At 41.3% G+C, this 14,924-nt stretch overlaps 1 protein-coding gene across 1 annotated transcript in view; it reads right to left on the bottom strand.

Annotated features, from left to right (window-relative positions):
• The window catches only part of INTS1 (integrator complex subunit 1), a 385,650-nt gene that overhangs the window by 273,256 nt on the left and 97,470 nt on the right, over positions 1 to 14,924 (bottom strand). The window contains exons 16-20 of the mRNA XM_082260644.1: positions 12,673 to 12,769; positions 7,858 to 7,949; positions 7,709 to 7,769; positions 6,378 to 6,575; positions 6,081 to 6,210 (exon numbers count right to left, since the gene is read on the bottom strand). Of these exons, the coding sequence (XP_082116770.1) occupies positions 6,081 to 6,210; positions 6,378 to 6,575; positions 7,709 to 7,769; positions 7,858 to 7,949; positions 12,673 to 12,769 (578 nt within the window). The remainder of the gene's footprint in view (positions 1 to 6,080; positions 6,211 to 6,377; positions 6,576 to 7,708; positions 7,770 to 7,857; positions 7,950 to 12,672; positions 12,770 to 14,924) is intronic.

The raw sequence follows: 14,924 nt of genomic DNA, 5'->3' as shown, positions 1-14,924 counted from the left end.
TTACTCTTGGGCTTGGACATCCATAAAGCCTTTGATATCGTTTCGTGGCACTATTTAGAAAAAATTCTCTCTAGATATGGTTTCAAAGACGAGTTTTTATGTGGATTCAGAGCCATTTACTATAATCCTAAAACCCGTATCAAAATCCCAGGCTGCAACTCAGATTTTTTTCTCTCTTGGAAGGGGCACTAGACAGGGTTGCCCCCTCTCTCCCCTTTTATTCGCCCTAGCCCTAGAACCTCTTTCTATAGCCATTATGCAACATCCTGATATCAAAGGCTATACGAAGGGTCAATCTAGTTTCAAAGCTTGTTTATATGCTGATGATGCACTACTCTTTATTACAAATCCCTTGATCTCCATCCCCAACTTATTAGAAATTCTTGATAAATTTGCTAACATCTCGGGCCTAAAGATTAATATCTCCATATCAGTAGCTCTTTCCTATAAATTTTTCTTCCTCAGAATTAAATACCCTTAAAATAACTTTTCATTCATCTGGTCAGACAATACAATCCCATACCAAGGTATCCATCTCTCTAACGAATATAACACACTTTTTCAAGAAAACTACCCCCCATTAATTACCAAAATCTGCAATACACTAAAAATTTGGTCAACATACAACATATCATTTTTAGGTAAGATCTCTGCAATTAAAATGAACATTCTCCCTAAACTTTTATACCTTTTCAAATCTCTCCCCATCACACTCTCCAAAACTTACATTAAAAAATTCAAACTATGATAAATAAATTCAAATGGAATAATAAAACTCCTAGAATGGCTAACACGATCCTATATCAGTCACATCGGTCAGGTGGTCTAGGGGGTCCCTCAAATCTGGCTATACCATATTACCTGTAGACTTACCCAGACAGCTCAATGGAATATTCCTAACTCCTCAATTCCATTGTTACAGTTTGAAAGTAATTTAGTTCATCCTTTCTACCTCCCAGGCCTATTATGGTCCAACGCTTTACCCATCCGCTCCATCACGTACCGTAACTCCATTGTTTCTAATTCTATAAAACTATGGAACAAATGTATAAAATATTGGCCTCTCATTTCACACCCTCCCCCTGGTGCCTCCTTTTTAGGTGACCAAAGATTTAACCTTGCCAATCTCTCCCCAAACATTTTTCAATGGTGGATTGACAATGGCTTCACCAAACTTTCAGATTTTTAGAAGGCTAAACAATTTATCACCTTTAACACTATGCAGTCATCTCATAACATTCCTATCTCTGAGCAACACAATTTTGACTACATAAAAACTTTTTATGAGAAACACTATCCTAAACCCTCTAGTTCTTCAATGACCATATTCAAACACATCTGCCTTAAAAACCCGAGAGGAAAAGGTCTTATCTCACTAATATATGTTATGCTGAATACATCTCCTCGTGTTGATAAACTTCCCTATATGCAAAAATGGGAAACAGAACTTAATACCCAATTATCCCCTTCTGAGTGGTCTACAATGTGGACCAACCTGAGAAGGTACACTAAGTCTCTGAACGTCAGAGAGACAGTGGTGAAACTTTTTGCTAGGTGGTATTATACACCGGCTCAATTAAATACATTCTATCCTGATGCTTCTCCGGACTGCTTTAGAGGTTGTGCATCCCCAGGTACTCTCACATATATTCTGGAGCTGCGACAAGCTCTCTCATACATGGAAAGAGGTATTCACTCTGATTAATAAACTAGCTGCTAAAGACATTACACTCTCACTTCTCAATTATCTTTTATTTTATAATATCCCAGACATACAACCCCCCCCCCCCCCCCCCCCCCTTATGCAGTTAATTCACACCATATGTGTTGCCACACTTTAGACTGTAGTTTTCCATTGGAAGAAAAATACTGTACCATTCTCACAGATCTTATCAAGAATTGAAGAAATTAGACTCATGTAAAATATTTTTCACACATTGAATAACACAAAGAAACTTTTTGATCTAAAATAGAATCCATGGTTTAATTACAAAAATTCACCAGATGCATAGACTACACGCCTATATATTACCATATCGTACCGTTTTATTCTCTTTTTCTAACGAAATACTCCTACCCATTACTTTCTAATGTTTACTCTTGTTTTTTTTTTTTTTATTGGCACTTTACATTATACAACTATGACACATATATAAAACAACTTGATATGTTTGCCATAATCCAAGGATATAAAAAGTATGACCGTACCAAAGACTGTACAAATAATATTTTGTTTACTATCTGCAATGTTTTGCTTATATTTGAAAACCGTGTCAGTTTTTGTTATATAATACGATCTTTGTAATGCAGATTATTTTTTCAATAAAAGTTTGTAATAACGAGGTGGGAACAGCAAACAAAATTCCCAAGGCTAAACAGTAGCCAATCAGGCAACAGGAGCTCAACCAAAACAACTGGAGCCCACCTGAAAACAACAACACACCCTCAAAGAGGATCAGGTCCTCTCAACAGCAGCCTGCAAAAGCTTGCAGCCAAAAGAAGTATCCGCAGATGCCAACACATCCACTTTATAAAACTTTGTGAAAGTGTGCATCGACGATCAGGTGGCCGCCTTGCAAACCTACGTCACTGACGCCTGATGACGGAAAGCCCAGGAGACACTAAGCGTCCAAGTAGAGTATGCCTTAACAGGGAAAGGAGGAACCTGACTCTTGATGGAACAGGCTTGAATCACTGTCAGTCTGATCCATCTGGAAATGGTCGCAGAGTTAGCGGACAACCCTTTACGGGGCCTAACCGTGAACACAAAGTCTGACTTCCTGAAAGACTCCGTAGCTGCCAGGTACACATACCTCACAACTGTTCCTGATTTTGAGGGACCGTCCCCGATTCAGAACAAAGTCCCTCTGTCCCTCTTTTTGGTCTGATCTATATCATTTTTAAAATATGCACCACTTTTCCAACAACTTCGGGGGGAGTTTGGACTGCCTGCTTCAGCCTGTTTTTTTTAATCAGCCTAGGATGTTCAGCCCTTATCTCTCACAGCTGTACACTAGCTCCTCTCTGCTCCAAGCCACTCCCCTATCTCCTTGACAACTGATGACACTGGCTCCAACTCTAGCCATATAAGAGGGAGCTTCCTTTGGTCTGTAGACAATGCCTGACGAAGGGGCATGCATGCCTCGAACGCTAGCACCACCCCGCTTCCACCGGATGTGATGAGGGAGAAGCTGTGACGCCAACAGGACACCAGGAAGTGCCAGAAGCCACTGACACAGCCAGGATCCAGGGCTGTCTACACCTCTCCTGCCTCCCCTGCAGTGGATCGGATGACTTGCTGTAAAGCCTGCTTTCCTATCACTCATGTGAGTGCATTACCTTTTATGCCAATAAAGTATTGTTTTAATACTACACTCAGGTGGCGCTGCTCTGTTCTCTCTCTTTTATTTAGTCACCAAAAAGGCCACCTTCTGGGACAGCGTAAACAGGGGAATCTCCTGAAGTTTCTTAAAGGGAGGATTCTGGAGGACCGAAAGAACCAAATTGAGGTCCCAAGGCAGCAGCGGAGCCCGTACTGGAGGAACCAAATGTCAGACACCCTGAAGAAAGGTACGCACCAAGGAGTGAGTGGCTGAAAGTCGTTGGTATTAGACCGCCAAAGCCGATACCTGGCCCTTGATGGTACTTAAGGCCAACTTCTGTTGAAGCCCCCTGTTGTAGGAAGGTCAAAAACTGAGCCACCGAGGAGTGAGTTCAAGCCCGGCGAGGCCAGTTCGGAGCCACTATGATGACTGGAATCCCTTCTGTCTCGATCCTGCGTAGAAGTCTTGGCAGAAGCTTGAGAGGAGGGAAGGCATAAATCAGACAATACTAATCCCACGGGGCCACCAGAGCGTCTGGGGCATCCACCAGAGGATCCCTTGACCAAGTCACAAACCTCTCCACCTTTCTGTTGAGCCGAGATGCCAACAGATCCACCTCAGGGATGCCCCACCTGAGACACAACTGATGAAGCCCCTCAGGATGAAGGGACCACTCCCCTTGGTCCAACGCCTGCCGACTGAGGTAATCCTCCTGCCAGTTTTTCACCCTGGGAATGTGTACGGCGGAGAGGGCTGGAACGAACCGTTCTGACCACCTTAGAATGCCAGCTACCTCCAGAGCCGCCAGGACACTTCTTGTGCCCCCACCCCCAGGAGGTGGATCAGACCACCCAAACTGCCCCAACACGTTGCTCCAAGGTGAAAATGCGATGCCGTAGCACCATTCTCCTATGAGACAAATCCCCCTGTCCAACTTGTTTAGAGAGGTTATTCCACGGTTCTCTCACTTGGCTTGTTGCCCTTTAAGACTGGGGTTGTCCAAAGGCACTAGAGTAAAAAAAAAAAAAAAAAAAAAAAACGAACAAAAGGGCGCACCGGCCTAGCGCATTATCCTAAATAACAGGCTTTATTAAAAGTAAATATACTCATCAACAAAGATATAAAAAGGCATTTCCAATCCGAACATCTGGAACAAACTGTATCCGTGACCAATGTCTTCAATATATGATGGCTAATACGTTTTGAGGCTTAGCCTCTTCTTCAGATCCCTGCCAGTGTGTCATTTATACAGTAACCGTGCATATTATTTAGCACTGATTACTGTATTAATGTCACTGATCCCCAAAAAGTGTCACTTAGTGTCAGATTTGTCAGCCGCAATGTTGCAGTCCGGCTAAAAATCGCTGCCATTACTAAGTAAAAAAAAAAGTCCAAAAATCGATCCCATAGTTTGTAAACGCTAGAACTTTTGTGGAAACCAATTAAAATACGCTTTTTGGGATTTTTTTTTTTTTAGCAAAAAAAAAAAAATCGCAAAAAATGGCCTGGTCATTAAGGGGGTAAAACCTTCCAGAGCTGCAGTGGCTAATAAAGCCTGTTATTGAGGATAATGCGCTAGGCCGGTGTGCCCTTTTGTTCGTTTTTTTTTTTTACTCTAGCCCCAACCTATGTGAAGGGGGTGGGGAGGTACAATGGGGGACAGATGATAAGGGGGGGTGTGCCGGAGGGGACCCTGGGAGTCCGACCGTCCCAAGGCGAGGCCATGTTCACCCCAAAAACCCACTAGGGGAGAGGGAGGACAGCTATTCACTATACCAGGAACCAGGCGGGCAACGCTCAACGCTCTAGACAGAACTCCTCTCCATCGAAATGGGGGGCTGTCGGCCAGGCGGAACGTTGGGACTCAGGCCGAGACTCGGTCGTATGTGACCTCGCGAGGCGTTTGACTCACAGGCCATCCCCCGTCTAGTGGGGCTATTTTGCAGCCGACCTAGGGCGGAGCGGAGGTCTGCTCGTGCTCCCTTGCCAGACTGGGGTGACCACTGGATCTAGATTATCCAGCCCGTCACCCAGTCCGGCAGTTGATTGTAGATCTGACAGGAAAAATCCAGGAGAAAAAACATTTCTATCTAAAAAGAAAAAAAATTGCCAGGATTAAAGATCCCAGCAAGGAACTAGGTCCTTACTACTGACTAGGCAGAAAAAAACTGAGCGCCTATAGCAGAGAGAGGGAGTATACCCCCCTGGGACTGCCCATGGGCGTAGCCAGACTTTTTTTCTGCCTAGTGTCCTACTCCTGTAGGAGGCAGTATAACCCAATGGTTATGAAGATCTGAAGCTGTGTCCGACAATGAACGAAAGAGGTTTTTAGGAATGTTTTATAGTAGAAAGTAAAAAATGTTGGGGTTTTTTTTTTTTTTTTTTTTTCTCAAAATTGTGGTTCCTTTTTTTGTTTATAGTGCAAAAAAAAAAAAAACAGCAGAGGTAATCAAATAAAACAATGCAGTGCCGTATCGCAAAAAATGTCCAGGTCATTAAGGGGGCTTCCAGAGCTAAAGTGGTTAAACATACTTAGCTGCAGTTTAGCAAATTTAAAGTAAACAAAGATTCACTAACTTCTCAAAGAATTACACTTGAATTGCTTATGAACCTTGAGAACAAATTACATAATACAATTGATTTTGCTGTGTTGCTTACAGTATGTGCAATTCGCAGAAATTACACACTAGTTTGGTAATTTGCTTAATATGGATGTCAAAAGTTATTTTGCGCTAAGCACTATAAGCAAAAACATACCTGTCTCTGGATGATATTGAGCAAAAAGTCAGGATTTCGGCTGCGACAAAGCAGATGTCCTAACCGTAATGACTGATTCAATGATTTTATTTGTTCTATGGCATTAGGTGGAGGACGGCGAGGAGGACCCCTGAAACATGGAATGAACATAAATCAGTAAAGAGTTTAGTCCATTTTTCACCTTTTATTTTTCCCCTTTTATATACAGAGGTAAAGATCAGTAAATGCAGGTGTAATGTGAACAATTGGTCAAGCCAGTAATGCAATGAAAAATAACTGTGAAATTTGTGGACATACTGTGGATCCAAGCTTGTTAGCTGAGATAACAGGAGGCTGTTACTCTCTGTTATGGTCTGCTTGGTGGAAGCTGCGGCCAGGTGACTCTCAAATGCCAGAATTTCCTGCTTTTCACGCTGGGAAATTTGTAACTCCCTGTTGATTATTTCTGTCCTTGTCTCTTCATCCGTCACTGTGCATGGTGGATATGAGTAATTACTGAGGAAGGTGGAAAAATATATATTTTTGTGACCAGTAATGATAAACATGTGAAAAAAAATAATACATAGTGTTAAATGTATTGATGAGATGCCCACAATGTTTCCAGAGACCTAATGGTCTACTTTTTTTCAAGGTTTAGAACGCACAGGAGAGAATTACCTGTGAACTAAAGGAAACCTTTGTGAAAAGTTTGGCCAATAATTTTTCACCTGGCTCAGGTAATTTTTAAATTAACTTTTGTTGAGCCGGGTGATGTAGACAGGGCTAACCCATGGCTCGACCTCCTGCCAATTCAAACGGAATCTGTCAAAAATCAAGTCAAAATCAAGCCAAACATGGCCAGCCTAACTGTTAAAGCTCCCCCAGCAGCTAAACATTATTTATGTTTTAGCCGATTGTACCTTCAATACATCAATGTCATTTCTTAGGATTTTATTTACACTTGGTGTGAATCTTTAAACACAGGAAGCAATGCTTTAGGCTACATTCACACCCATGGAGTGGCACGGGCCACGGTTTGTGTGGGCACGAGTCCATTCATTTGAATGGGCTGCCGTGTCCCATGATGCGCAGAAAAAAAAGTCCCTGCACTATTTTTGAAAATCACAGCCTGCACACGAACTTCCGTTCCTAGTACGTTTGCGATTTCCAGTGCAGGCGGCGTGCCAATAGGATTAATGGCCACCCGCCCGCAGGTCCGGCATTTCTCTGGGTGGTTGTGTGTCCTGCAGCAGGACCACACACACAGATGTGAACCTAACCTAAATGTAAAGTTGTTTTTCTGAAAGACCACAACAAAGAATCTAGAGATAGGTTTCAGTATGATTCTAACAGCTTAAAAAACCCTCCATTTACATTAGAGGACTGACAGCCAGCCAAGATCTGCTCTTACAGAAAAACAAAGTACCTGTGTTTTGAACTTCAAAAATGAAGTTCTTTCCAATTCTTAAAGATATAGAGATAAATGAAGACTTGTTTGTTCTAAGGTGCTTTTACTGCTTGTTCAGAATATGTAAATCCTTTACTTTGTGTGACCTGGAGACAGGTTCACTTTTTAGGAGGTACAGCAAAATCGCAATGAGCATAATCACAATATTTTTTAACCTTGCTAATATAAACCCAGAACTTACTTTGTCATGACCATTTCCATAAGCATCTTTAATGTTGGATATTCCTCCCATGCAGCTAACCCTGGCAAAACATAAAACATATTACTTAATTTCTATCTTTTAGTTTATCAATACAACCCTAGGACTCACAACAAAATAAAAATACCTACCAATATTCTCTGGGTTAAAAGCAGCTACAACGAGGAGGAGGGGCCAAGCTTTCCAGTATAGTGTCGAAATGGCAAGGTTAGGAGGCTGATACCTGTTCTCCAAAAGCAAAGTTACTCAATGTTTGAATTAAAAAAAAAAAAAAAAAAAAAATATATATATATACACATACATATATACACACACATATATATATATATATACACATACATATATACACACACATATATATATATATATATATATATATATATATATATATATATACAGTGCATCGCCCCCCCCCCCCCCCTTGAACTTTTCGACCTTTTGCCACATTTCAGGCTTCAAACAAAGATATAAAACTATTTTTTTTTTTTGAAGAATCAACAACAAGTGGGACACAATCATGAAGTGGAACGAAATTTATTGGATATTTCAAACTTTAACAAATAAAAACCTGAAAAATTGGGCGTGCAAAATTATTCAGCCCACTTAAGTTAATACTTTGTAGCGCCACCTTTTGCTGCGATTACAGCTGTAAGTCGCTTGGGGTATGTCTCTATCAGTTTTGCACATCGAGAGACTGAAATTTTTGCCCATTCCTCCTTGCAAAACAGCTCGAGCTCAGTAAGGTTGGACGGAGAGCGTTTGTGAACAGCAGTTTTCAGTTCTTTTCACAGATTCTCAATTGGATTCAGGTCTGGACTTTGATTTGGCCATTCTAACACCTGGATATGTTTATTTGTGAACCATTCCATTGGAGATTTTGCTTTATATTTTGGATCATTGTCTTGTTGAAAGACAAATGTCCGTCCCAGTCCCAGGTCTTTTGCAGACTCCATCAGGTTTTCTTCCAGAATGGTCCTGTATTTGGCTCCATCCATCTTCCCATCAATTTTAACCATCTTCCCTGCCCCTGCTGAAGAAAAGCAGGCCCAAACCATGATGCTGCCACCACCATGTTTGACAGTGGGGATGGTGTGCTCAGGGTGATGAGCTGTGTTGCTTTTACGCCAAACATAACGTTTTGCATTGTTGCCAAAAAGTTTGATTTTGGTTTCATCTGACCAGAGCACCTTCTTCCACATGTTTGGTGTGTCTCCCAGGTGGCTTGTGGCAAACTTTAAATGACACTTTTTATGGATATCTTTAAGAAATGGCTTTCTTCTTGCCACTCTTCCATAAAGGCCAGATTTGTGCAGTATACGACTGATTGTTGTCCTATGGACAGAGTCTCCCACCTCAGCTGTAGATCTCTGCAGTTCTTCCAGAGTGATCATGGGCCTCTTGGCTGCATCTCTGATCAGTGTTCTCCTTGTATGAGCTAAAAGTTTAGAGGGTTGGCCAGGTCTTCGTAGATTTGCAGTGCTCTGATACTCCTTCCATTTCAATATTATCGCTTGCACAGTGCTCATTGGGATGTTTAAAGCTTGGGAAATCTTTTTGTATCCAAATCCAGCTTTAAATTTCTAAAAAACAGTATCTCGGACCTTCCTTGTTCTCCATGATGCTCTCTGTCCTTTAAATGGACCTCTGAGACTATCACAGTGCAGGTGCATTTATACGGAGACTTGATTACACACAGGTGGATTCTATTTATCATCATTAGACATTTAGGTCAACATTGGATCATTCAGAGATCCTCACTGAACTTCTGGAGAGAGTTTGCTGCACTGAAAGTAAAGGGGCTGAATAATTTTGCACACCCAATTTTTCAGTTTTTTATTTGTTAAAAAAGTTTGAAATGTCCAATAAATTTCGTTCCACTTCATGATTGTGTTCCACTTGTTGATTCTTCAAAAAAAAATTACAGTTTTATATCTTTATGTTTGAAGCCTGAAATGTGGCAAAATGTCGAAAAGTTCAAGGGGGCCAAATACTTTCGCAATGCACTGTGTATATATATATATATATATATATATATATATATATATATATATATACATACACATATATACATATATACACACACATGCACACACTCACTGACCACTTTATTAGGTACACCTGTTCGATTGCTTGGCAACACAAATTACTAATCAGTCAATCACATGGCAGCAACTCAGTGCACTTATGCATCTAAACGTGGTGAAGAAAACTTGCTGAAGTTCAAACCGAGCATCAGAATGGGGAAGAAAGGGGATTTAAGTGACTTTGAACATGGCATGGTTGTTGGTGCCAGAGGGGCTGGTCTGAGTATTTCAAAAACTGCTGATCTACTGGGATTCTCACACACAACCATCTGTCGGGTTTACAGAGAGAATAGTTCGAAAAAGAGGAAATATCCAGTTGTGTGGACAAAACTGCCTTGATTTCAGAGGAGAATGAGCAGATTGGTTTAAGATGATAGAAAGGCAACAGTAACTCAAATAACAACTCGTTACAACCAAGGTATGCAGAATACCATCTCTGAACGCACAACACATCGAACATTGAAGCAGATGAGCTACAGCAGTAGAAGATCAAACTGGGTGCCACTCCTGTCAGCTAAGAAAAGGAAACTGAGGCTACAATTCGCAAAGGCTCACCAAAATTGGACATTCTGTGTGTGTTGATGTTGAGAAGCCGGTATCCAGCATGAATTAGACTGCGACTGCATACAACATACAGAAACACGGGGGGGGGGGGGGGGGGGGATTCTCAGTGAACTACATTAGCATTGGAAGGGGATGTGTGCTTGGTTGCTGGCGACTGGAGGTCTACACGGTGGTCCTCAGGATAATTCCTGCTGGAGTTTTCCATGTGAAGTGGTTACAGTTTCTTTGGATTGACGTTTCCATTTGATGCCTACCAAGCGAGTTTGACCTCTCTATAATTTAAGGGTCTACTCCTTCCGGTAAGGGGAATTGTCTGATCACAGTGATGTTGTCTGGTACCATCTGTCGAACTGAGAATGGTGCTGGGATATTCCTTCTTCTGGCTGGTTTTCCATAAGGACTTTTTTTATATCCTGTTATACATCCTTACTTATATCAAGCGCTGCATGTTTGTATTATAATCGGAAAAATGTTGCCTGGTCTGATGAGTCTCAATTTCAGCTGCAACATTGAGATGGCAGGGTCAGAATTTGGTGTAAACCACATTAAAGCGTGGATTAATCCTGCCTTGTATCACATTTTCAGGCTGGTGGGGTAATGGTGTGGGAGATATATTGTTGGCACACTTTGGACCCCCTTAGTACCAATTGAGCATCCTTTAAATGCCCCGGCCTACCTGAGTACTGTTGCTGACCATGTCCACCCCTTTAGGACTACAGTGTACCCATCTTCTGATGGCCACTTCCAGCAGGATAATGCACCATGTCTCAAAGCTCAAATCATCTTAAGCTGGTTTCCTGAACATGACAATGAGTTCACTGTACTCCAATGGCCTCCACAGTCACCAGATCTCACTCCAATAGAGCACCTTTAGGATGTGGTGAAACAGGAGATTCACATCATGGATGTGCAGCCAACAAATCTGCAGCAACTGCGTGATGCTATTGTGTCAATATCGACCAAAATCTCTGAGGAATGCTTCCAACACCTTATTGAATGTATGCCACAAAGAATTAAGGCAGTTCTGAAGGCAAAATGGGGTCAAACCCAGTACTAGCAAGGTTTACTCAATAAAGTGGTTGGTGAGCGTGTGTGCATATATATGAATACATACATGCTACACATACATATAGTATACATAGACACACAACTCTAAAGCTGAACTCCAGGCAAACTGCTAAACATACAGATGAAATACGTCTAAGGGAGCTTTACTTGTGAAAGGAATTGGATTTTTGTCCATCATGTCTGGCAAGGCTAGAGACCTGATTTTGCACTGCTGCAGTTCTCTAACACCTAGGGGTCTCCTCCTCACCAATTTTCGGTCACTGGACAGGAGCTTCTCTAGCACTCTGCTCTCTCAATCACAATGCTTCTAGCGCTGTAGTATAACTGATTGATTCCTTGAGATGTTTTTCCCTTACCTGGTCTGAGCTCAGCTGTACTGAGACTGCAGGAAGCTGATATCAAATCAAAATCAGGTACGTACACTACTTGCATTAAATAAATCAAAGATTTAAGGATGCATTCATGAATACAGAGCTGCATTATTCGTTTATTTTAGATTTGCCTGGAGTTCAACTTTAACTATGCAGTACTTCAAGTGACTGGCACATTAGAATTTTGCCCAGAAATCAAAATTCAAAACCATAATGTCCCTACCACATGTTACTATTATCCAGCATCCTATTAGTCACACTCCCTCTCTTAACTGTGTTGTGTTGTCATACAGATGGACAGGGGCATACTATATTTCGGCACACCAATGTTTTTTTTTCTCTGCACTTGCAAAACCTTTCAAGTGATCAAACATGGGAGAATGGGCACAAATCCAGAAACATACTATAAATGTATTGTTTTATTTTTCCTTGAAGCTTTAGGGCTGGTTCACACATATGCGATGCGGGAACCCTGCGAATCCACTGCTGGTTTCCGCATCGCACTCAACTCACAGGCAGTTCACACTGCCATATGCGAATCGCTGTCAATACAAAGTTAACGACACCCCCAGATCAGTTTGCATATTGCAGTGTGAACTGTTAGTTCGGACATTAATTGGATTCCATAGGTGTGAACGCCCATGTTCGCAACGCACAGACATCGCACGTGATTTGCAGAGCAGTGCACTGCTAATCACATGCAAAGTCTGACATTGCAAATGTGTGAACTGGGACTTTTTTTTAATTTTGTTTGCTGTCTGGCAATGAGCTACAAAAATGCTGGATCACCTGTTAGTCTAGATTTAGTTATTGTAATACAACGGTTAAAAAAAAAAAAAAAAAAAAACACACGACATACCCTGGAGGAAGCTGAATGTTTTCAGGATGGTGATATGTGCAAAGATTTAACACGGCATCAAGCAGCTGAATCCTTTCAATTCGAAGGACCTCCAAATCTTTAAAGAATTATGCAAAAGCTGACTTTTAGTTCATTTGACAAACAGGAAATCAGACATAAAACTCTGGTATAAAATGATTTAAAAAGAAAGAATTCTATTCAAGTTCCATTGCTCTCAGCCTCCCCCTAATCTCCAAATTCCTTTGTTTTTGCTGCTGTGATCTACCTTCCGGTTAAAGGGTGGCTATGTTTGTTTTCCATGGTACCATTATATGTAGTAACGTAGCCACGCTCTTTTGCTTGCTCCCAAGATGGACTAATGGGAACACTACACATGACTGCAATGAACATGCACTTTTCGTTCCAAACAGAAGTGAGAAGAAAAAGGAGAGGTTCAGAAGGCAACAGAGATTACATGGAGGCAAAAAGAACAGTAAGAAATGATTGAAAAACATATTACAGGACCATCAAGTAATGGATATGTATGGATTATTTTTGAAAGTTAAAATTTTTGTTTAGTGTCACTTTAACACTGCTTTAAACAGATTGTTAAATACATAAAGGCATAGGTATATTAACATTCTAGTTGGGATTGGGAAAATGAAAAGCAATAAAAAGGGACACTTTTTTATTCTGGATGTGACAAAGACCAGCTATCAGACCAGGTCAATGACAAAAGGACAAACGGTACCATATATACCTCAAATAAGCCCCCTAATGCCACAAAGAAAAAACAGAGGTGGTCTATGGTCAAGGAACATGGTATGGCAGCATAGCGTATAAAACAACACCAAACATGAAAGAACTGGTGTTTAGTTCTGAAGATCCCTTACTCTGCCCCTGTACAGACACTGGAATTGTGTGAATACATGCACTTGTCAGACAGAAGTCTTCCTTGAAAATGCATATGTGAGCAATCTTACAGGTATCCAGTGCCGTCCTCACCTGAAATAATTCTTCAATAGGCTTCAAGTCCAGGTGCTGACATCTTAACTAAGTTCAAGTCCAGGTGCTGACATCTTAACTAAGGGAAAACGGCTATGAAGCCTTGGAACTTCACAGCTGGCTTCCCACTGCAGATGAGCAAGCCACACTGCACTTTGTAAATGGTCCAGCAGTCTTCAGTCCAGGTACCAGCTCACGGCCCCACCAAAAAGAGTGGCAATTGTCAAAGAGGAAGGGGGAAGAGGCAAACAATCCGAACTTACCTTTTTGGGTCAAGTTCCGCTTTATTAGAAATATTAGGCTGATGTTTTCACCCATTTTTCGCACATTAATATCAAATCTGTTGCAGAGAAGCAAACAGCAACACTCTTAAAGTGATGGCGCACCTTCACTTTAAGAAGGGTTTTAGTAATGGCTTGGATGGACTTTTTGGGCCAAACTCTGTGCTGAAAGAAAGGGCTGAAATTCATTGCTGAAACCAGGGAAGAACTTGAAGGCACTCTTTCAATGTTTGGAGGAACTAGGAGCACCTGAGAGGGGTTTTGGCACTTCTTTCTGAACAAGCAAAACTTTACCACCTGTAACCTCTTTATGATTTGGTCAACACTAGAGAGCAGATGAGTATTTCAGCAAATTCTTTTTCTTTTTTCCGATTTTTTCTTTTTTTTTTTTTTTTACATGATTGTGCTACTTATGTTAAAAAAAAAAAAATATAGAATTTCTTGCAAAATCTTACCGTAAAATTCTTTTCTCCGAGTCCTCTGACAGTCGTCGCTGCTTTTAATTCATTACGATTGGGTAATGGCTGTGCACTCTAGGAGTAAGCTAGGCAGTTAAAAAACCTGTTATTAACTGTTTAATAACCAGACACCTCTAGGGGGCTGTCCCACAGACATTATCCCCCAGCTACTTCCTGTATCTTACCAGTTCTGTAGCAAGCAGTACCACAAGGCAAACACAACCCCATATCTATAAAAATAGACACCAGAGGGGCGGGGGCGACGAATGTCAGAGGACTCAGAGAAAATAATTTTACGGTAAGATTTTATAGAAAAATTCTATTTCTCTTACCTCATCTGACAGTCGTCGCCGCTCTTAATTCATTACGATTTGGATGTCCCAAAGCAGTACAAAGGTGTGAGGGGTGGGGAAAAAACGCAACCATCAAGAGGTAACGACAGCCACCCCAGGCAAAAAACATTGCCCTTAAAGGAACTGGAAAGAACCAGGACCACAAAAAATCAAAGAAGAGCCAAAACACTCTTCAA

This window comes from Pelophylax lessonae (genome assembly GCF_965119305.1).
Source record: "Pelophylax lessonae genome assembly, chromosome: 6".
Taxonomy (NCBI): Eukaryota; Metazoa; Chordata; class Amphibia; order Anura; family Ranidae; genus Pelophylax; species Pelophylax lessonae.
Note: the sequence above shows the minus strand (reverse complement) of the source record. Positions and strands in the feature narration are given on the sequence as shown.